The sequence below is a fragment of the Protopterus annectens genome, chromosome 7.part1 (genome assembly GCF_019279795.1).
Source record: "Protopterus annectens isolate FY-2018-M chromosome 7.part1, PAN1.0, whole genome shotgun sequence".
NCBI lineage: Eukaryota > Metazoa > Chordata > Ceratodontiformes > Protopteridae > Protopterus > Protopterus annectens.
Genome location: NC_056740.1, coordinates 95,249,559 through 95,272,221, shown reverse-complemented (window position 1 = coordinate 95,272,221; position 22,663 = coordinate 95,249,559). Strand labels below are relative to the sequence as shown.

General features: G+C 39.5%; 1 protein-coding gene across 1 annotated transcript in view; it reads right to left on the bottom strand.

Annotated features, from left to right (window-relative positions):
- The window catches only part of CHRNA7 (cholinergic receptor nicotinic alpha 7 subunit), a 1,595,735-nt gene that overhangs the window by 347,768 nt on the left and 1,225,304 nt on the right, over nucleotides 1–22,663 (bottom strand). The window contains exon 6 of the mRNA XM_044078574.1: nucleotides 6,939–7,106. Coding sequence (XP_043934509.1) covers nucleotides 6,939–7,106 — 168 coding nt within the window. The remainder of the gene's footprint in view (nucleotides 1–6,938; nucleotides 7,107–22,663) is intronic.

Sequence of the window (22,663 nt, the reverse complement as noted above, 5' to 3'; positions counted from 1 at the left end):
ATTCAGAATGAACAAACAAGTAGCTTTTAAACCACTGTATGTTTATTGGATTGTTAGTCGAGGAATGAGGACTGGAGACATTTGAGTATGATGAGAGACACACATCAGTGTTTTTGAGACTACTTTTCCAAAAAAAAGTATATTTAACTAGTGTTGAGTCTGTCTCTTTCTCTCTCTCTCTCTCTTTTAATTTAACTTTTATAACCAGTGGACATTTTGTTAGTTCAGTAATTCTGGCACCAAATTTGCCTCCCGTGTTAAAATCAGTCACTACTCACCATCATGTGGATTACCAGCTATGAAGAAACAGCCCTGATCTTAATGCTGAAACAATGGAGATAGCTGAAAGATGAAGAGGTGTCTTATACCCTTCATTCAAGCAGAAAAAGGAAAAACTCCAGAAAATAAATTTGACACTCAATTCGTATATTGAGAGAACAGAAAAGTGAGACTCTGAGATTGAGTGGACACTTTGACTCCATTCTAACTATATATCTGAGATCAATTCACAACATATAGTGGTATATCAGAAATCAGCTATTCTAGCAACTAGTCTGGAAGTGATAGAAAGTAGAGTTATTGATAATGAAGATAGGAGTAGATGGTATCTCAAAAGGATTCTAGGGATTCCTGAAAAAGAGAAAGGGACATATTGCCTTAGTTATGATCAAAAGAAACTGATAGACTAGACAAGAATTTCATCTGAAAGTAATGCCATTGAGAGGGATGACTGTGTTTCTTCTACAAGCCCTTTGAAACACATATCCAAGACCATTACTGGCACAGTTTGCTCTTTTTTTAATGGAAGAATAGTCTTGTATTTCTGGACCCCAGGGGAAATAATCAAGATAGGAAATTCTTGGGTCTATTGTAAAAATTATTTTTCCACCAAAATGTATTTATTGATTTTTTTTATTTTACATTTGTTTACCAGGATAGTCCAATTGGGTGGAAGCCCATTTTCAGTGGAGGCCCAGGGAGAAAAGCTCCAATAAAAGTTACAGTGTACATTTTATGAATCATTTAGAAAAGCATTTAAGACAAATAAAAGAATTGTACATCAGAGTGTGTGATAAGCCACAAAAAGTTACAGTGTACATTTTATAAGGGATTTACCAAAGCATTTAAGGCAAGTATAAGAATTGCACACCAGAGTATGCAATAAGCAGTTTTCAGAGGTAAAAGACTGAATTACAATTTTACAATATATCTACAATATATCTATAGATTTTTTTTTTAGCAAGAGTAGACCTTAATGTTAGCATAGGTGTGGCCAGAATATATAACAATGGTTAATGAACATATCGATTGATATTTCATTAGCCTAAATAACTAGTAGGTGCTGTTAACTCTGTTGTGCTAGGTTAATAAGAAGGTGGGGGGATATGTGTGAGCTTGTAAAGAGTGTGATAGGAGTCTGTGTGGTGCCTATGAAACTAAATAAAGAAGAGCAGATCTCCTTCTATTTACTAAACTCTGCCAGCAAAACCATTGAAAAACTAGGCTATTGTACCCAATATATCTTAAAATTTACATTCCTGGTGGCCCCTCCACTCTTACTTCCCCAAAGCAGAAAGACAGAATATAAAATTAAGCAGAGGTTAAAACATGTAGAGATCTCTTCTTGTTCCACTGCCTCTTAAAGTCAAGATGATGCAACTTCACTGTGAAACATCACACTGATTCACTCTCATCACTTAAATGGAGGCTTCAGGACAGAAGAAACTACTAATGAATGCTGGTTAGAGGGTTTGAGACTGAGAAGGGACAAACTATCTTGTATATGCTCATCTATATCAAATAAATTAACCTTCTCAACACCCAAGACTGATCTAACATTGCAAATGCAACTGAAGCCAACCTCATTACAGAATTATTTACTATCTCCCTAAGGAGTCCACAAGGCATTTGTTTCCCATTAATTACTAGGCTATACAAAACCAAAAAGAATGAAGTCTAACCACTTTACTGAAATCTTTTCCTAAAACTCAGCAATGAAATATGGCATTCTTGGAAAGCCCAAATGAAACAACCCTTGCAAGTATGGCAACTGCACGACCTCAAAAAGGATAAGTCCAAGTAAAAAAACAAAAGGCCAGCAGACTGTGATATGTAAATGCTTTATTAAAGCATGTATGAATAGAGCAGTAACAACCGGTTTCGGCTAAACAAATTAAATAGCCCTCATAAATTCTTGGAAAGCCAACCTAAATAAAGAGACAAAAAACTTTGACTGGCACAGAAACATTTCACAGCAAGCCATTAGGAGGCATAAGACCCACGCAATGAAATCAATACAGAACTCTCAAATCAACACACACAAACAGACCTAAAAAGAGGTAAACTGACTCACAGGAAGAAACCAAACATCATATCCTAAAACACCACATATATTTTCCCCTTTGGACTGCCTATTGGAATTCAGCAATCTACCTATTGCCCATCCAGCAACAACAGCCTACCCTAACTCCAGAACCTCCCCTTACATTCACCAATTTTACTTCAGGCATATTAAAATAAAAGACATGGTGCCAATTCTCCAAAACCTAAGATTTGACCATCCTCTGTGATCACCCTTGACTCTTTTACTACAAGAATTATATCACAATGGGACCATATTAGACTACTGAAGGTAGTTCTGGCAATTACAAAATGATCAAAGTATGTTTGCCAAAACTACATTTGACAATAGTGGTGTTTTCCACTGTTGTGAGACCCCAGAAATGGTCTATGTAACTTTGGGATGTGGGGATGTTTTCTACATAGGGAGGAATGGGGGGAATTGTCTACTGGAAAAACACACTATGTTCAGTGAAGGCAGTTTTAGTGAACATTTTCCAATGAACCTAATCAAACCATAAACTCCCACTTACTGACATTTTCCCTATTGTCTCTGCTTTAATCCTCCATATTTTAACCTCTTGTCATACTAATGCACTGTTAAAGTACTTCATACTCTAGTTCTATAATGTAAGCAATCTCAACCATCTATATAACACTCTGTTGAAAGATATATTACTTTGTCTAACTGTGTGCAACAATGCAATGGATGTTTTAGAAATCTGCCTACTGCTCTACATGAATCTGTAGAAATTGAGAGTATATGCATTTGTTTATATTGCTGCATATAATTGTTGTATATTCTAATCAATTACATAACTATATACACTTCATTTCTTGCAATATGTCTCTGTAGTCAATTACACTTTAATTCTTTCCTGGGATGAAGCTGAAATAGGACATTTGTGATATGTGGTCTAACCGAATTAACAAATTTAAGTAAGCAAATAAGTAAATAAATTCCCAACCTAGGAATACCATATCACATGACTGCCCTCCTTTATTTATTTATTTATTTATTTTTGAAGAATCTATTCTCATCACAATTATTAATGGTCAAGTTGGAAGGGACCCCTGCTTTCTGTTAAGAGACTGCTTACTCGTTTAGAGATAAAGCTGATCACCTTTTGCTTTTTCTTCCTTCACAATGCTTATTTTTCCTTTGCATTCTGAAGTTAGTGCTGTGGACAGATAGAGGTTTGTTGCTTCCTACTTGGTAGTATGGGACTAATGTTTATTCTGTAAATAGTTAAACTGATGCTTTGGAGGATTCTGTTTTGTTTCTTTATTATATTAAGTTTTTTTTCCTCTCAGCATATTCACTTAATGAACATATTTACTAGGCTGCACCAAATTAATATTTTAACTTTGATACCTTGGTTATTGTTCACCACTCTATATAGATTTTTATTTTTTTTAAGTTAGGGTCCTTTTCTCTGTATATAGTGATGTATAAAGTTATATTGTAGAACATTAATGGAGTTACATGTCCTACCAAGTGGTCCAAGATCTTAATGATTTGTAAAAAAAAAAAAAAAAAAAAAAAAAAATACCTGATGTACAGGTTTTCATCAACAAACTTATCTCAAATAGCTTGAACACTAAAAACTCACTCAGGAGGGCTTTGCTGTTGGTAGGTACCCTTTATTCTCAGAGTGGAGATGTGGAGTGACAACCTTTTCTAGGAATGGAATTTATTTCCCTTTAGCCATTGAAGTGCAGAATGAAGAAGTTATGTCTTTACTGCTAATGGTATACTTAGACAAATATCTTGTTATGCTGATAAACCATTATGCTCCTTGCTGGTGTTTTTCAGTTGGTAAAGGTATTAAATATCTGGCTGATGTACTTCTAGGCTATTATTATTTGTTGAAGACACTGGAATATTGCAATGGATGTATCTGATATAGACTCTCGACCAATAATACTCTATGTAACCTCCATGGGGAGGTTTGCTAGAGGTTCTTTCTTAAAAGTGGGACTAGCTGACTACTTTTCCTACAGAAGAGATCCAACTCAGTTGTGCACTTGCAGCATGACACACTTCTATTCCTCTTTAATTTCTAAGTAACATACTCACACAGTGGCCCTATCCAATAATTCTATATTATTTCTGGTGTGCAAAAAATATTTAGAACTCATTGGAAGGCAAGCATATATTACTTCCCTTGACAGTATTTTAGACGGTTATGTCATCATGTTAGGGTCTAATTTGCAATAACAATGCAGAAATCTCACAGTAATGGTCTGAATTTAAGGATAGGCGAATTGGAGAAATTATTTCAGGACAAGGATGACTGACTGACACTTCTTCAATTGTAGAGCTTATGTAAGGATTTAACAAGGAAGCAGCTGGAGATCATACATTACCTTGGAGTTTAGTTTTATGAGATTAAAAGATCACTGGAGGCACACCTACATTATAAACAAGGGTTTGCAGGGTGGTCTCTTTAAATAGTGGACTTTTAAATGACTCCCAAATCCCAAAAATATATGGCTTTGAAACTGAGAAGACAGATAGCAGAGAGTATTGTTAGCAAAATAATGGACCCTGATTTGAGTAATTTGCTTAGCTCTCCAGAGGATATAGCTAGTGTTTTGAGAAACATTTTAGGAGTCTATGTACTCCTGACTCTGCGATATCTTCAGCCATTAACAAGCAGGAGATCACAAAGTATTTGGCAGCATTGATCTCCTGGCTCTGCAATATTGCTGTCACCAGTCACAGAAGAAATAAAATGAACACATTAAATAAAAAAAAGGTAAGAATCTGGTACTGGATAGGCTTCAGTCTGAGCTATATAAGAAGGAAATTTTTATCTTGGTTAAAATTTTTACTAGGTTAGAAAATACTGCTCTTAGTGGGACTTCCCCACTCTTTCCCTGGAAGGAAGCTGTTATACCACTAACTCTCAAATTGTGGAAAGAGTTTTCTTTCATGTCTACCTACAGACCTGTTTCAGTTTTAAACCATGATTATAAATTATTCATGACTATTGTGGATGGAAGATTGGGTAAACTGATCAAATTCATTCTGATCAGATGGGTTTTACTAAGGAACGTATTACTCTTAATAATTTAATTAAGACCTGCATGATATCAGAAGATGCTAACTCCAGAGCTAAGTCATTAACGTTGTTAAGTATAGGTGCTGAGAAGGCAGTTGACAGAGTTTCCTAGTTGCTTTCATTTGAAATTTTATGATGCAGGTGCAGTTTCTTATCTTAACAGCACACTATATTCAGTAACCTATTTAAAAATAGGTGGAAGCTTGATTCTGGAAATATATCTAGCATGGGGGATAAGGCAAGGGTTTCCTCTTTCCTCACTTCTTTTTGCCCTTTTTATTTAAAGTATATCTTACTGAATCAGAACATCACCAGTAAGAGGGTATCTGTTTACAGATTTCCACTTAAAAGTGTCTGTATATGCTGATGACTTTGCTTTAATTGATACAGCCAGAAAAAGATCAGCTTCATATATATATATATATATATATATATATATATATATATATATATATATATAGGTCTACTTCTGTTTGTTGAAAACTCACTTTTTCAACAAACAGAAGATCGAACCCACTTAATCGGACGTGCACTACATCGACAGTGCACTTTTGCAAAAGCTGACTCATGGAAACACATTACAGTGGAAATAAGTAAATATATCCTTTTCCCCACTGTAGTGCAATCTCGGATTTAGTATATTTAGGTAGGGGAGTGTGGGGGGCACAGCTCTCCACATGGCGGGTGCAGGGGGGCTTGCCCTCTGCAAAATACTGTTTAAAGTTTTTTGTTTTGAATTGGCTTTTGTGATGCACTTTCGATGTAGTGCACTTTCACTTAAGTGGGTTTCTTCGTTTCTTGTTCGAGATTGTGAAATTTTAATCAAGAAACATAGACCCATATATATATATATATATATATATATATATATATATATATATACACACACACGAGAGAGAGAGTTGGAGGTATTTATAAAACTATAATATATGGCTCTCACTGCATCCTCATAGGATCAGAGGTTCATAGATAAGTGATAGGATAGCTGCTCAGATTAGATAATTCCATACTGTCTCAGCTAAACATGACTTACATTAAAGCTGAAAGAGCAAGTCACACAGCAAGAGCAACTTACACAATGTGATCAGGGAGAGTTGCATTTCAGCATGGCATGTCTATGAATTCCACTGCATATTTTTCATGATACTTTTTAGTTTGCCATTAATATGCTCAGTGTTATACTATGGGGTATTAGGGACATAATTTGTATAAAAAAGTTCAAAAAGTGCATTGCCATGTTATATTTTACTTTGAGATTGTATTTTCCAAATATTAATTTGGAAAATAGGCTTTGATTGTCTCTAAGAATGTTTCTATGGCCTATAGCTGTGTGTTTTTTTAATTTCTTAAATTTCAAAGCTAAATATTTAGACATTACATTCTAGTTTATTTCCAAATTGATTATTTTAATCACCTACATCTATGGAAATTGGTAATTGAATAACTCTTGCTGTGATTTGCAATACACAGTCTAAGAACAAAATTATCATATTTATGATACAAAATGGCTCTTTTGAGAAATGAACTTACCTACAAGATCCCACTCTCCATTGGAGATATATTCAGATAAATCTGGTGATCTCATTTCTAGATCCAAAGACCCGCCATCATATGTCCAGGATCCAAACTTTAGTTTGCACTTTTGTATGTCAAAAGGAAACCAGCGCACATCTATGTAACATGAACTTTTGAAGATACCTGGGATTTCAAAAAGAAGAGCGAAAAGGTTACTTGAGTCGTGATGGCAGAAAGGAAATCTTTGTGGATTTTAAAGCTTTGGTTTGTATTGTATATATACAGAAAACTATCAAGAATAACTGCAAATCATTAAGTGTAAAATGAAAAAGAACTATAACTATTGTACATTTAATTATAATTATACACACCTTGGTCATAAAATGATTGTAGATAACGCACAGTGTAAAGCAACATTTCAGATGGGTTCCAAAAAGTTAAAGAAAATGAAGCCATGACCTGAACAAGAGGAAGCCGCTATTCCAGCTTTCGTAAAGACATCTTACAAAGATGAACAGACCAGCATGTTAAATGAAAGCTATACTCTCTCAATGCAGTCTTATGTAGTCTTACAACCAACATCTTATGTGTGTTATGTGTCTTTATTCTTAATTTACTGCCATCTCAAACTTATATACTGCGCCAATGCAATATAATACAGTTTACAGTAGAAACATTCAATGAAATTAAGTCTGTCTCAGTCTGCAAGCCAAGTAATGAGTACAATTAATCAAGTGATGCTGTATGGGTACAATAGTGAAGGCAGGTAACAGGTATATCAATACAACTGAAAATAAGAGCAATGCAGTGGCAATGGCAAAAACAACAAGAAATTAAAATAAAATAAAAAAATAAAGGAAACATTGTTCTAAGGAAATTATTGCAGCTTGTAGTTTAGTTGAATGATCTCTCTCTCTCTCTCTCTCTCTCTGCCTAGAGTCCTATAAGGTCTGTAAGTCTGGATCCACTAATTACAATTGCAGAGGAAATTCATGAGACAAAAAAACTTTAGGTTCATAGGTAGGTACTAGGCTATCTGCCCAAAGGCATTTATAAGCCTAGCCAGAATGTGTTGGTATTCACTGCCCCCTTAGATTAATTCCCTGTGCCTCTGTCCAGCAGAGCCATTGAAGTGATCCCTGGGGTAAACTTTCTGTTTCCCATCCACTTGTCAAGGTTTTTCTTGAAGAGAATTAGTGAGGAGCTCTGCCTAATGTAGATTGGAATCTTGTTCCAGAGCATGGGAAGTCTCTGGAGCAAGAATCTATCCCTCCAGCATGTTCTATTTATTGTTGTGGTGAGATTTACATCCCTGGAGCATGTGGCTCTAGGGGATATGGTTTTCTTTAGGTGGAGCATGTCCATCAATTCTGGGTTGGACATGGCCTTGTATGTCAGGCAGAGATCACTTCTGAGTAGGTGGTATGCAACCGAGTACAACTGGAGTTTATCAGTTGAGCTGCATAGGGCATCTGCTTGAGGCCAGTGATCATCTTGGTGAGGTAATTCTGTGGTCTTTCCAGTTGTTGCAGGTGTCTTCTAAGTTACATCCCAAATTTGGCATTGTACTCTGTGATGGGTCTGATAAGTGATGCATAGAGGGGTCCAATGACCTCTTTCGATCTGGATGCAAACCCTTTTGTGATTAGGTAGGCCACACAGAACGATTTTCTAACCACTTTGACAATGTGATTATCAAAGGAGAGGTTACTATCTACTTGGGTCCCCAGATCCCTTATTACGTCTTCCATATTTAGGGGGCTACCACCTATGTGATAGTTTGTGGGTACTTTGTTTTTTCCAAAGGGGATGACTATGCACTTTTTGGCATTTAGCTTGAGGCCATGGTTTTGACACCAGGTATCTGTCTCAGTAAGACCCTTTTGGAGGATGTCTGTGTCAGCCGGAGAGTCAATTATAGCCCCTAGTTTGCAGTCATCTGCAAACTTGGTCAGCCATAATCCTCCTGTGCTTGCCTGTACCTCTGAGAAGTATATGCCGAACAGGAGGGGTTCTAGGACTGAGCCCTGGGAAATGCAACTTGTAACCGGTTTAGAGTCAGACCTAGCTCCCGCAACTCTTATCATGTGGGTTCTGTCCCTGAGCGAGTTGGCAACCCATCTTGTGACGTAGGGGTTTATGTTCAGGCTGGTGAGCTTGTTTATACTACTTGAGTAGGGAATGGTGTCAAAGGTCTTTGCGAGGTCTAGGTAGTCTGTGTGGACCATCTTTCCCTCATCTATAGCCTTGGTAACTGTCTCAAAGAAGTCCATCAGGTTTAGGAGGCATGATCTGCTCTTAACAAAGCTGAACTGGGTAGGCTCCAGTGTTTGGAGGTTCCCAATGTCTCTGTCAAAGAAATCCATGATGATGTGTTCCATAGCTTTGTAGACCAAACTAGTCAGGCTTATAGGGTGATAGTTCCCGGGGTCCATTGTGGCTCCACCTTTGTGGAGCAGAATAACTGTTGCTGTGCGCCACTTAGCCTGTGGGGAGGCTGAGTTTAAACAGGACGCAGCCTGGGACACTGTCCGGTCCCATCGATGCTGTGTTTTTGGCTTTGGAGAGGGCTTTTTTAACCTGAATGTCTGTGATTTCAGGGGCACTACATTCTTCTGGTATAGTTATGGGCCCTTTTGGAGGTGAGAGGGGGGTGAAGTTTGCACTGAACCTGTCTGCCAGGATGTTGGCTATATCGGTCAGTTCAGTGTATTTTGTGCCATTCTGCACTAACTCTGAACAGATCTGAGAATTGCCACTTAGATTCTTGACATAGCTAAAGAATGCCTTGTGGTTATCTTTGGAGTCCATGGCAATTTTTCTTTCGAAGCTAGCCTTGGATGATTTTATTAGGGAACGTAGTTTCTTGCTGATACTGATCAGGGATGTCTTCCCTTCCTGGGATTTTATTCTTTTCTGTACTAGTTTCCTCCTTCTATTGTATAGCTTGTTTATGGCAGGGGTCCACCAGACTGGTTTCCTTTTCTTGAAGGAGTGAGTTTTGGGGTTTTTTTTGGGATAGCATGATCCATGCATTCTTGTAGGTGCCCGTAGAGTGCATTAGTAAAGGATTTTGCATCTTGGACAGTGTTATCCTTTAGCATGGGGCTTTGAAACTTCCCACCTTGGTCTTAAGTAACGTGAAGTTTGCTTTTGAAAAGTTTTTCATGGTCTTTTCTTTGACTGGGGGTGGTGGCGAAATGTGGATATCCAGAGTGATTAGTTTAAGGCATACCTCTCAACCTGGAAACATCAAAAATCTGGACAAAGGCTTATGAAAAATAGGTACTAATCTGTACACTGATTAATATAAAATTTACATGCCTAATTATGTAACTCCGCCCATTCCTGTGGAATTGTAGGATACCAACTTTTAAATGCAAACTAAAGAATGGACAACCAAAACGTGGCTCGTCAGACCCTGTAGTAAATGGTAACTATTTTTTTTTAAATGTGTAGCAATGATGTTCACTGGGAAGGGTGAAGATGATGAACCTTAGGATTTTGTTTTTGGTGACATGCAACATGTGGGTTTTGTGGTAAAAGTAGGGCATTTTCTGGTAGCCAATATTCTAATTTTAGCAAAAAAGAATTTTACAGTTTTCTAGGACCTCTGAAAGTCATTCTCCATGGCCTACTGATCAGTGGTGTCGCTAGTGTTTGTGCTACACAGGGATGTCTTTGAGGTTGCAGCCCTTCCCCCCCTCACAAAATCATGGCCGAATGGGACCCCCCATACACAGTCCTCCCTCCCCCTGCAGCTATTCCAATGTCCCATTACTTGGCTATCCCGCCTCATTTTCCATAAACACTAATGTGCATACTGCTTTACTTATACAATGATTATTTGGATTTCATTTAAAAGTTTTATTTAACATTTTAATTTATAGCACAGACACTAAGACATCTTCTACTTAAAGCGATACAGTCACACAATGAAAACAGGCTTGGCGTTAAAACTTTTCTGCCCTTGAAAACTCAAATTCATTGAAACCCACATTCAAAGAAAATGCATATGGCCAGTGGCGGATAAAGATAACCTTTGGGCTGTTTTCAAATCACAGACCCCCTGCACACGAAACATGCATGCATTCTTTGATACACCTTCCTGATTGTATTAAATTATATTCCTTGTATAATACAGCACACCTGTTATAGCAAGTTTTAAATTTGTTTTGAACATTTTTCCAGTAAGCAATGAAACAAAATGCATGAACCAATAATGACAAAACTCCCCAATTCAGAACATTTCTCATAAAAATCTCCTCAAACTTCTATAATCTATCAGAATCGGTAAATATGCACAATATCTGCAGACATAAAAGTCATCTAAATAATTTCACATTAAAGAGATCTGCAACTAATGATGAGGTTGCTGTTAGCAAAAAACTATATTTCTTTAATTCATCTACAAATAAAGGACTGCAATGGAAAGAATACCCATAACACATACATCCTCATCCCTCCTCCCTGAGAGAGGTCAGCAGACAAAACCACATTTCTCTTGCTCTCTATCCCTTCCAATCTCCCTCTGTTTCTTTTTATCCCTCCCTCCCCTTCTCCCATTCTCTTTCCCTCTGTCTTTCCACCTCCCCCTCATACATCTTCTCCAGTTCTTGAGCTGCTTGTCCAATCCAAGTCATCTGGATCATAGACAAGGCTCTGTCCCTCTAGGCATTGGAACCAGCAAGTATTTAATTATAAACCTGGTGTAACATGTCTTCAGCAAGCAAAGAAGGCAATGTGCAATGTTACAAGAAAGTTAGCAGTGGATATGCCAGGATACCATTAACATTAAGCACAGGTAAGCAGTGAAAGATACTAAAAGTTAAGCTGTGAATAAGTGGAGATAAAAGTAATCACACATTACATTTCATCTGCCATTTCAAAAGTACTAGCTGAAGCTGTTAAGAACCAAAATGTAATCACAAATTCCTGCTGATGACAAACGTAAAGTTAAGCATAAAGTTAAAGTTAAGCTAGCACAGTTAAACGTAATCACTTGAAGTTTCCGTTTTTCCTGCCAAGCTATCACACACACAACTCTGCTATTAAAGCAGTAATGCCGGTAAATTTAAGACACGGATGATGCCATTAATGTTATGCAGAGTTAAGAAGCTAATAAGCTATGTTTCTCCTGTCATTTTAAAAGTACTGGCTGCAGCTGTTAAGCACCAAAATGCAATCACAAATGCCTGCTGACGACGAGAGTAAAGTTAAGCATAAAGTTAAAGTTAAGCTAGCACAGTTAGAAGTAATCAGAAGTTCCCTTTTCTTCTGCCAAGCTATCATACACACAACTCAGCCAATAAAGCAGTAATGCCAGTAAATTTAAGACACGGATAATGCCATTAACTTAAGCACAGTTAAGCAGTGAAAGATAATGAAAGTTAAACAGTAAATAAGCAGAGTTAAAAGTAATCACGTTATGTTTCTCCTGCCATTTCAAAAGTACTGGCTGCAGCTGTTAAGCACTAAAATGTAATCGCAAATGCCTGCTGACGACGAACTTAAAGTTTCTGTTTCTCCTGCCATTTCAAACATACTGCTTGCAAGTTGCAGGATGCAGCTGTTAAGCATCAAAAAATGTAATCACACACAAATGAGTGCCATTAATAACATAGTACACTGTTTCTCTAAAATGTACTCACACACAGCCGTAAAGTAAAGGTTTCTCTAAAATGTAGACTCAGACACAAATGTGTGCCATGCCATTAAGAATATAGTACACCAATGCCTTCAGACATTAAAAGAAGTGTTTACATTTTTTACCTGAAGGAGGAGCTGGAGAAGAAAGGTGTGTTGTGCACTGCCTGATCTGAACATAGACCGGCTGGCAGAAGCTGATGTGATTGCACATGCCCTGCACGAGATGACGTCAGGAGTAAAAAAAGAAAACCCACGAAATTTGGAAATTAAAGGGGCCATGCGGGAATTCGTGGCACCATAATATTTTGCCCTCAAAACCAGTATTCGCCGAGAAATTCGGTACGGTTGAGAGGTATGGTTTAAGGTCAGATCTAACCAACGAGGGGTTGACGTCTGGTGTGGAACACTGGTTGCGCATGTTGGTGATGATCAGGTCCAATATGCTGTCACCGCTGGTGGGGGTGTTAACCAGTTGATCCAGGGCATTTGAGTTTATAAATTTTAGGAAATGTTGGGCAAGGGAGTTTGTACTTGAGTAGTTCTCCCAGTTAATGTTTGGGTAATTGAAATCACCCAATATCAGGGTGTTTGGTAGGACCTTTATATTTTCCAGTGTTTCCAGGAATGCAGAGTGGGGGTTCCTGGGACATGGTGGGTGATCTGTAGCAAGCTATAATTTGAATAGCAGTTTTGCCCATTGTTAGTTGCATGTGGATGATCTCTGAAGCATCATGCTGTTCCACTAACCTGGAGGTGCTGGTATTCTTGATAAATATGGTTAGGGTTGGGAGGGTGGCCTAATGGTTAAGGTGTTTGCCTTGCAAGCACAAGGTGAAGGGTTTGAGTCTCACAAGGGACAATAGGCTAGGCTTAAAATGGCTTGCAAGAGCAGTTAGCTTAGTATTAACCTAGGAACCTAATACTTCCCCACCATTTGTATTTGGGTCCGGATTTTGTGGCCAAAATGTATGGTATGAGTTGTAGCCTGGCAGTGCTGGGGTGCTCTGTAGAGCCTTAAACCAGGTTTCTGTTACTGCACATATATCGATTTTCTCCATACTGAGGAGTGCCTTGAGTGTGTGCATTTTGAGGTTTAGACTTCTGTCATTGAGTAGCATTACCCTCAGTTTTTTGTTACTTGTGCTATTTACGGTGGTGGGTTTGTCTTTTGAGCCTTGCCTAAAAAAGGCACTATGGGGTGGCAAAAGCCTTGGCCAGTATTCGAAAGCCTAAGGGTGACAGGTGCAAGCCATCTCTAGTGAAGCAGCGTGGCTTGTTGAGCATGTTATCCCAGGCTGACAGACACTGGATCCCCTTTGAATGACACCATAAGCTTAGCCAATTGTTGAAATTGATAATTTTTTTCTCTATATCATGGTATCATTCTTGTTGAGGGCAGGATGTTACTCAGGGTCAGGGTCATACCAGCCTGGACTACGTTATCAGAGAGCTCCTCCATGTCTCTTTTCATGTAGTCCAGGGAGGAACAGCTCAGGTCATTCACACCAACCTGGACAATGACGAGTCATATTTGTACTTGTTCTGGACTGACCTGAGTGCTTGTGTTATGTGGTGGATCCTGGCACCCAACAGGCAGCTAACAGTAACCTTCTCCTTGTTCAGCCTAGTGAGTGGGACGTCAGTGTGCCTGACTATAGAGTCACCTATTACTAGTGTGTTGGATATGTTATATTGCCTTAAGGGCTGTGATTGCATGGCACACTGGTTTTGTGAAGTATGTGTTTCATGGTTTGTGTTGGGGGGGGTGGAGGTTGCTTGGATGTCTGCTTTGGAGATCTCTGTTGCTTTTTTAGATCTTTATTTAGAGCATCTGAGAATATTTTCTTGTATTTATGTGTATTTTTTGCCATTGCTGATTTCATAGGCCTTTGTGAGACTGGTGGAGTGATGCAAGTAATTCCCTTCTACTCTTGACTGCCTGGTCCAGTCTTGGGTTGAGAGAGCTTAGCCTCCAGTTTGGCTGTATAATTGCATCTCTCGTATGTATTAGTGTTTGGTGGAAGGAGGAGAGGGTTGTCTGTGTACATGAGGCAATAGTAACATTGCCTCAAAATGCCCAGATTCACCAGTTGGACCAGAGAGTACACATGAAACTGCCCTTTGGACATGCCTGGGTAAGTACAGTGAACTGATTTACTGATTGGCTCATAAGGTCGAATAGAGATCCTTGCCCTTCTTTACAGTATAGGGGGGATAATGCTAAGGTTTATTAGTGATTGCTATGAGTTTTGAGCAAGTGCCGGGATGAGAAGTGAATGGTTGGAGTGCTTAAGTTGAAAGTTTGTCTAGTTCCAAGGGAAAAATTAAAGAGTAGACTTTGTGGAGCCGGGAATAGTTATACCCTAGCTAACCAGCGCTGCCCAGTGCACAAAACCATGCAAATCTGGGTTTTATAGCAGGGAAATTAAATAGATATAAATTAGCCCAAAATGGCCAATAAACTATTAATTTCTGGGCTGAAACCACTCCTCCAGGGACAGATTGGTTGCTCAAGCTCCCTCTCTCACAGTGAACAGAGAAACTTTCTTCTATCCAAGTAAGATATGGACAAACACAGAAACTTGTAACACAGCCCTGAATTCAGCACTAACCTGAAAACTGGACTATACTAGCTTAGAAAGGTGGGAAAACAAGTATATATTTTTTTGTTTGTTTTTTTTTTTCAGAAAATAAAGCAGGCACAATCAAAAAAACACCTTAAATGCACAGAAATGGCTATCACGCTTGAGTGTGTAGCCTACAACAGTTAAACAGGTAATTTAAACACAAAATGACTTTGTTAAAGTGCAGGCAGTAAAATAAGTACAATATGTAGCTGAAACAAGCTTTTTAAATCACAGAAACTGTAAATCGGCGTTTTAGGTAGAATTAGCCAAAGGCAGCAAGAAAATGCAGAAAAATGATACTTAATCACTCCAAAGTCTCTCTTTGTCTCTCTGCTGCTGTAGAATACTGCAGGGCACCAGGCAGGAACTTGGTAAGCTGTATACTAACCCAAAAACCTCGCAAATTTGGGTTTTATAGCAGAGAAATGAAAGAGATAGAAATTAGCCCAAAATAGTCAATAAACTACTAATTTCTGGGCTGAAACCTCTCCTCCAGGGACAGATAGGCTGCTCAAAGCTCCCTTTCTCACAGTGAACAGAGAAAATTCCTTCTATCCAAGTAAGGTATGGGCAAACACAGAAACTTGTAACGCAGCCCTGAATTCAGCACTAACCTGAAAACTGGACTATACTAGCTTAGAAAGTTGGGAAAACAAGTATATTATTATTTTTTTTTCAGAAAATAAAGCAGATACAATCAAAAAAACACTTTAAATGCACATAAATGGCTATCACACTTGAGTGTGTAGCCTACAACAGTTAAACAGGTAATTTAAATACAAAAACAAATTTGTTAAAGTGCAGGCAGTAAAATAAGTACAATATGTAGCTGAAACAAGCTTTTTAAATCACAGAAACTCTAGAAAATCTGCGTTTTAGGCGGAATTAGCTAAAGGCAGCAAGAAAAGGCAGAAAAATGATACTTAATCACTCCAAAGTCTCTCTTTTGTCTCTCTGCTGCTGTAGAATGCTGCAGGGCACCAGGCAGGAGCTTGGTAAGCTGTATACTAGCCCAAAAATCTTGCAAATGTGGGTTTTCTAGCAGGGAAATGAAAAGAGATAGAAATTAGCCCCAAATGGCCAATAAACTACTTATTTCTGGGCTGAAACCACTCCTCCAGGGACAGATAGGCTGCTCAAAGCTCCCTCTCTCACAGTGAACTGAGAAACTTCCTTCTATCCAAGTAAAGTATGGTCAAACACAGAAACTTGAAACACAGCCCTGAATTCAGCACTAACCTGAAAACTGGACTATACTAACTTAGAAAGGCGCGGGAAAACAAGTATATTTGTTTGTTTTTTTGTTTTGTTTTTTTTTTTTCAGAAAATAAAGCAGATACAATCAAAAAAACATTTTAAATGCACATAAATGGCTATCACACTTGAGTGTGTAGCCTACAACAGTTAAACAGGTAATTTAAACATAAAAACAACTTTGTTAAAGTGCAGGTTCATAAGTTCATAGGTTCATAGGTTAGTACTAGACTATCAGCCCTCGGGCCAATACAAGCCTGGCCATAACAATTCCCTGGCTATTTCTTCCCACACTATTTACTTCCCTGGACCCCTGTCTAGCAGGGCAACTGACATGATCCCTGGGGTGAATTTCCTTTCTCCCATCCAATATTCAAGGTTCCTTTTGAAGAGGGCCAAAGAGGCACTCTGCTTGACATGTATGGCCAATCTATTCCAGAGTTTGGGGAGTCTCTGGGTCAAGAACCTATCTCTCCAGCATGTTTTGTTTATTGTGACGACAAGGTTTAGATCCCTGGAGCATGTGGCTCTGAGGGATTGGGATTTCTTTAAATGTAGCATGTCCAGCAGCTCTGGGTTTGACATGGCCTTTTATGTTAAGCAGAGATCGCCTCTGAGTAGACGATATGCAACAGGGTATAACTGGAGTTTTATAAGGTGGTCAGCATAGGGCATCTGCTTTAGGCCTGTGATTCTTTTAGTGAGGTATTTCTGCAGCCTTTCCAGTTGTTGCAGATGTCTTGACAGGCACATACCAAATAGGGTGTTGTATTCTATAATGGGTCTATTGAGGGATGAGTACAGTGGGACAATAACCTCCTTTATTCTGGATGAAAAGCCCTTAGTGATGAGGTGTGCCTCATAGAAGGATTTCCTGACTGTTGGGGCGATGTGGTTATCGAAGGTGAGACCACTGTCCACCTGTGTCCCTAAGTGTCTTATCACACTTTTGGTGTTTAGTGTACTGCCACCTATATGGTAATTCATGGGTACATGTTTTTTCCCAAAGGGGATAACTATACATTTCTTGGCACTGAACATCAGCCCATGGCTCTGGCACCAAGCATCTGTTTCTGTAAGGCCCTTTTGTAGAGTATCCACATCATTTGGGGATTCAATAATGGCTCCCAGTTTTCAGTCATCTGCAAACTTTGTTAGCCAGAGTCCCTTAGTGTTGGCTTGTACTTCAGAGAAGTAGATGCCAAACAAGAGCGGTCCCAGGACTGAACCCTGAGGTACTACACTTGTCACTTGTCTGGAGCTGGATTTGGAGTTAGCTACTTTTACAGTGTGGGTTCTATCAGTAAACAGGGATTAATGCCCAGCTTAGTAAGTTTACTATGATTCCAGAGTGGGGGATGGTGTCAAAGGCCTTGGCAAGGTCTAGATAGGCTGTGTGGACCACCTTACCCTTGTCCATGGCTCTGGAGACTGATTCGAAGAAGTCAATCAGGTTCAGGAGACAAGATCGGCCCTTCACAAATCCAAACTGGGTGAGGTCCAGTGTTTGAAGGTTGCCAATGTCCTTGTTTATAAGTTCCATGATAATACGCTCCATGGCTTTGCAGATAAGGCTCGTCAGACTGATGGGACGGTAGTTCCCAGGATCCAAGGTGGATTCCCCCTTGTGGAGTGGGATAACTGCAGCTCTGCGCCACTCAGTGGGCACGGTACCTAAGGTGAGGCTATGATTAAACATGACACTTAGGTGAGGTGCCAGTTCATATTGTAGTTCATGTAGTACACAGCTAGGATGTCATCTGGTCTCATGGATGCTGTATTCTTAGCTTTGGAGAGTGTGTTTTTTACCTGTGTGGCCGTTATTACCGAAATTTGGCAATCTTCCGGTATTGAGATGGGCCATTTAGGGGGTGAGAGGGGGGTGAAGTTGGCATTGAATCGATCTGCCAGGATATTGGCAATATCCTTGGGATCAGTATATTTAATGCCATTCTGATTTAGCTCAGAGCAGATCTGAGCATTGCCATTTAGATTCTTGACATAGTTATAGAATGCCTTGTAGTTGTCTTTGGAATCTTTGGCAAAGTCAGCAAAATAAGTACAATATGTAGCTGAAACAAGCTTTTTAAATCACAGAAACTCTAGAAAATTGGCGTTTTAGGTGGAATTAGCTAAAGGTAGCAAGAAAATGCAGAAAAAATATACTTAATCACTCCAACATCTCTCTTTTGTCTCTTTGATGCTGTAGAACTCTGCAGGGCACCAGACAGGAGCTTGCTGAGCTTTATACTAGCACAAAAACCTTGCAAATGTGGGTTTTATAGCAGGGAAATAAAAGAGATAGAAATTAGCCCAAAATGGCCAATAAACTACTAATTTTTGGGCTGAAACCATTCCTCCAGGGACAGATAAGCTGCTCAAATCTCCCTCTCTCACAGTGAACAGAGAAACTTCCTTCTCTCCAAGTAAGGTATGGGCAAACACAGAAACGTGTAACACAGCCCTGAATTCAGCACTAACCCGAAAACTGGGCTATACTAGCTTAGAAAGGTGGGAAAACAAGTATATTATTATTTTTTTTTCAGAAAATAAAGCAGATACAATAAAAAAACACTTTAAATGCACAGAAATGGCTATCACACTTGAGTGTGTAGTCTACAAAAGTTAGACAGGTAATTTAAACAAAAAACGACTTTGTTAAAGTGCATGCAGTAAAATAAGTACAATATGTAGCTGAAACAAGCTTTTTAAATCACAGAAACTCTAGAAATATTTAGTTATAGAAAAGCTAGATAAATTATTAATGAGGCTAGAACACATTATATGTTCCATGATTTGGAATAACAGCTCATTAGGGGAACTTCCACCTCATATATTTGCTGAAATACTTAATATATATATATATATATATATATATATATATATATATATATATATATATATATATGTGTGTGTGTGTGTGTGTGTGTGTACACACACACACACACACACACACACACACACACACACACACACGTGCGCACGGGTGTGTGTCTATATTGTTCTACAAAGAACTTGTCTGTTTACTTTGCATATTGTTGAAATGGAATGGAGTTTGGGTATATGCACTGTACTGCACCGTGCTGCACCATACTGCACTGTACTGTACCATGCTGTACTGCACTGTATTGTACCATACTGCACTGTACTGTACCATGCTGTAGTGCACTGTACTGTAACATACTGCACTATACCATGCTCTACTGCACTGTATTGTACCATACTGCACTGTACTGTACCATGCTGTACTGCACTGTATTGTACCATACTGCACTGTACTGTACCATGCTGTAGTGCACTGTACTGTAACATACTGCACTATACCATGCTCTACTGCACTGTATTGTACCATACTGCACTGTACTGTACCATGCTGTACTGCACTGTACTGTAACATACTGCACTATACCATGCTCTACTGCACTGTATTGTATCATACTGGACTGTACTGTACTATGCTGTACTGCACTGTGCTGTACCATATTGCACTGAAAAAGAAGTTATGTCTTACCATAATGTTCCGTCTGTGTTGTTGATCTTTGTTCATTCATTACTGATGAGTTATCGGTTCTGTCCTTGGAAACAAGCCAGCCAATATCAAGCTCGCGTCAGCCAAAAACTATCGAACCAAGGTCTTACCCAGAAAGCTCTGCTTCCTGTTACCTCAGATCGAGTTTGCAAGTTGACAGATAAAAGTAGAGGCTTCCTCTGGTCATAACAGACCTACAAGAAAGGAGTATACAAGATCAACCAAGAACCTCCGGATGGGGGACGGAGAGTGGGAAGTAGTAACTGAATGAAAATCAACAACACAGATGGAACATTATGGTAAGGCATAACTTCTTTATCTGATGTTGTTAAACTTCATTCATTCCTTACTGATGGGACAGAATCCCCAGCTACCTGTATTCCTGGGTGGCCCTCATGGAAGGACATTCCTGAGCACCATGGAACCAAAGGAAGCACTACCTCTGGAGGTCAAGTCCAACTTGTAATGAAGAATAAAAGTATGAGGTTTGGCCCAAGTTGCCTAACTCACTGGTTAGATCAGACCATAGACTAATCACTCTGGATATCCACATTCCGCTCCCATCCCCGGTCAAGGAAGCCACCGTGAAAAACTTTTCAAAAGCAAACTTCACGTTACTTAAGACCGAGGTGGAAAGGTTCACAGCCCCCATGCTAAAGGACAACACTGTCCAAGCTGCTGAATCCCTTACAAAGGCACTCTATGAGCACCTGCAAGAATGCATGGATCGTGCTATCCCAAGCAAAACCAAGACTCACTCCTCCAAGAAAAGGAAACCAGTCTGGTGAACCCCTGCCATAAACAAGCTATACAATAGAAGGAGGAAACTAGTGCAGAAAAGAGTAAAATCCAAAGAAGGAAAGACATCCCTCATAAAATCATCCAAGGCAAGCTTCAAAAGAATAATTGCCAAGGGCTCCAAAGATAACCACAAAGCATTTTTTAGCTATGTCCTAAGTGGAAACTCTCAGATCTGCTCTGAGTTAGTGCAGAATGGCACAAAATACACTGAACCGACTGATATTGCCAACATTCTGGCAGACAGGTTTAGTGCAAACTTCACCCCCCTCTCACCCTAAAGGGCCCATAACCATACCATAATAATGTAGTGCCCCGGCAATCACTACCACACAGGTTAAAACAGCCCAATCCAAAGCCAAAAATACAGCTTCACTGGGACCAGACATTGTCCTAGGCGGTGTCTTACATGAGCTCCAAAATGAACTAACCCCTCACCTAAATACACTGTTCAAACTCAGCCTCTCTACAGGCTACGTACCCATAGAGTGGTGCACAGCAACAGTTATCCTGCTCCACAAAGGTGAAGCCACAACGGACCCTAGAAACTATCACCCTATAAGCCTGACTAGCCTGGTCTGCAAGGCTATGGAGTGCATCATCATGGAAATCATTAACAGAGACATTGGAAACCTTCAAACATTGGACCCTCCTCAATTTGGCTTTGTTAAGGGCAGATCATGCCTCCTAAACCTGGTGGACATCTTTGAGACAGTTAACAAGGCTTTAGACGAGGGAAAGGAGGTCCACACATCCTACCTAGACCTCGCAAAGGCTTTTGACACCATTCCCCATTCTGGTATTATAGACAAGCTTACCAGCCTGAACATAAACCCTTACATCATGAGATGGGTTGCCAATTGGCTCATGGATAGAACCCACACGGTGAGAGTTGCAGGCTCTAGGTCTGACTCGAAACCAGTTACAAGTGGCGTCCCCCAGGGCTCAGTCCTGGGACCCCTCCTGTTCAGTATATACTTCTCAGAGGTACAGGCAAGCACAGGAGGACTATGGCTGAACAAGTTCACAGATGACTGCAAACTAGGGGCTATAATTGACTCTCCAGCTGATACAGACATCCTCCAGAAGGGTCTCACTGAGATGGATACATGGTGTCAAAATCATGGCCTCAAGCTAAATGCAAAAAAGTGCATAATCATCCCCTTTGGAAAAAACAAAGTTACCACAAACTACCACATACGTGGTAGTCCCTTAAATACAGAAAATGTAATAAAGGATCTGGGAACCCAAGTAGATAGTAATCTCTCCTTTGATAATCATATTGCCAAGGTGGTTAGAAAATCCTTCTATGTTGCCCACCTAATCACAAAAGGGTTCACATCTAGAACAAAAGAGGTTATTGTGCCCCTCTACTCGTCACTCATCAGACCCATCATAGAGTACAATGCCCCATTTGGGATGTACCTTACAAGACACATGTAACAGCTGGAAAGACCACAAAAGTACCTCACCAAGAGGATTACTGGCCTCAAACATATGCCCTATGCAGCCTGACTGAAGAAACTCCAGCTGTACTTGGTTGCATACTGCTTACTCAGAGGTGATCTCTGCCTGACATACAAGGCCAGGTCCAACCCAGAATTGATGGATATGCTCCACCTAAAAAAAAAACAAATCCACAAGAGCCACATGCTCTAGGGATCTAAACCTCATCACAATGATAAATAGGAAGTGCTGGAGGGATAGATTCCTGTCCCAGAGACTCCCCATGCTTTGGAACAGGATTCCAATCTACATTAGGCAGAGCCCCTCACTAACACTCTTCAAAAGAAACCTTGACGAGTGGAAGGGAAACAGAAATTTTAACCCGGGATAACTGCAGTAGCTCTGCTGGACAGAGATACATGGAACTAATGGCTCTG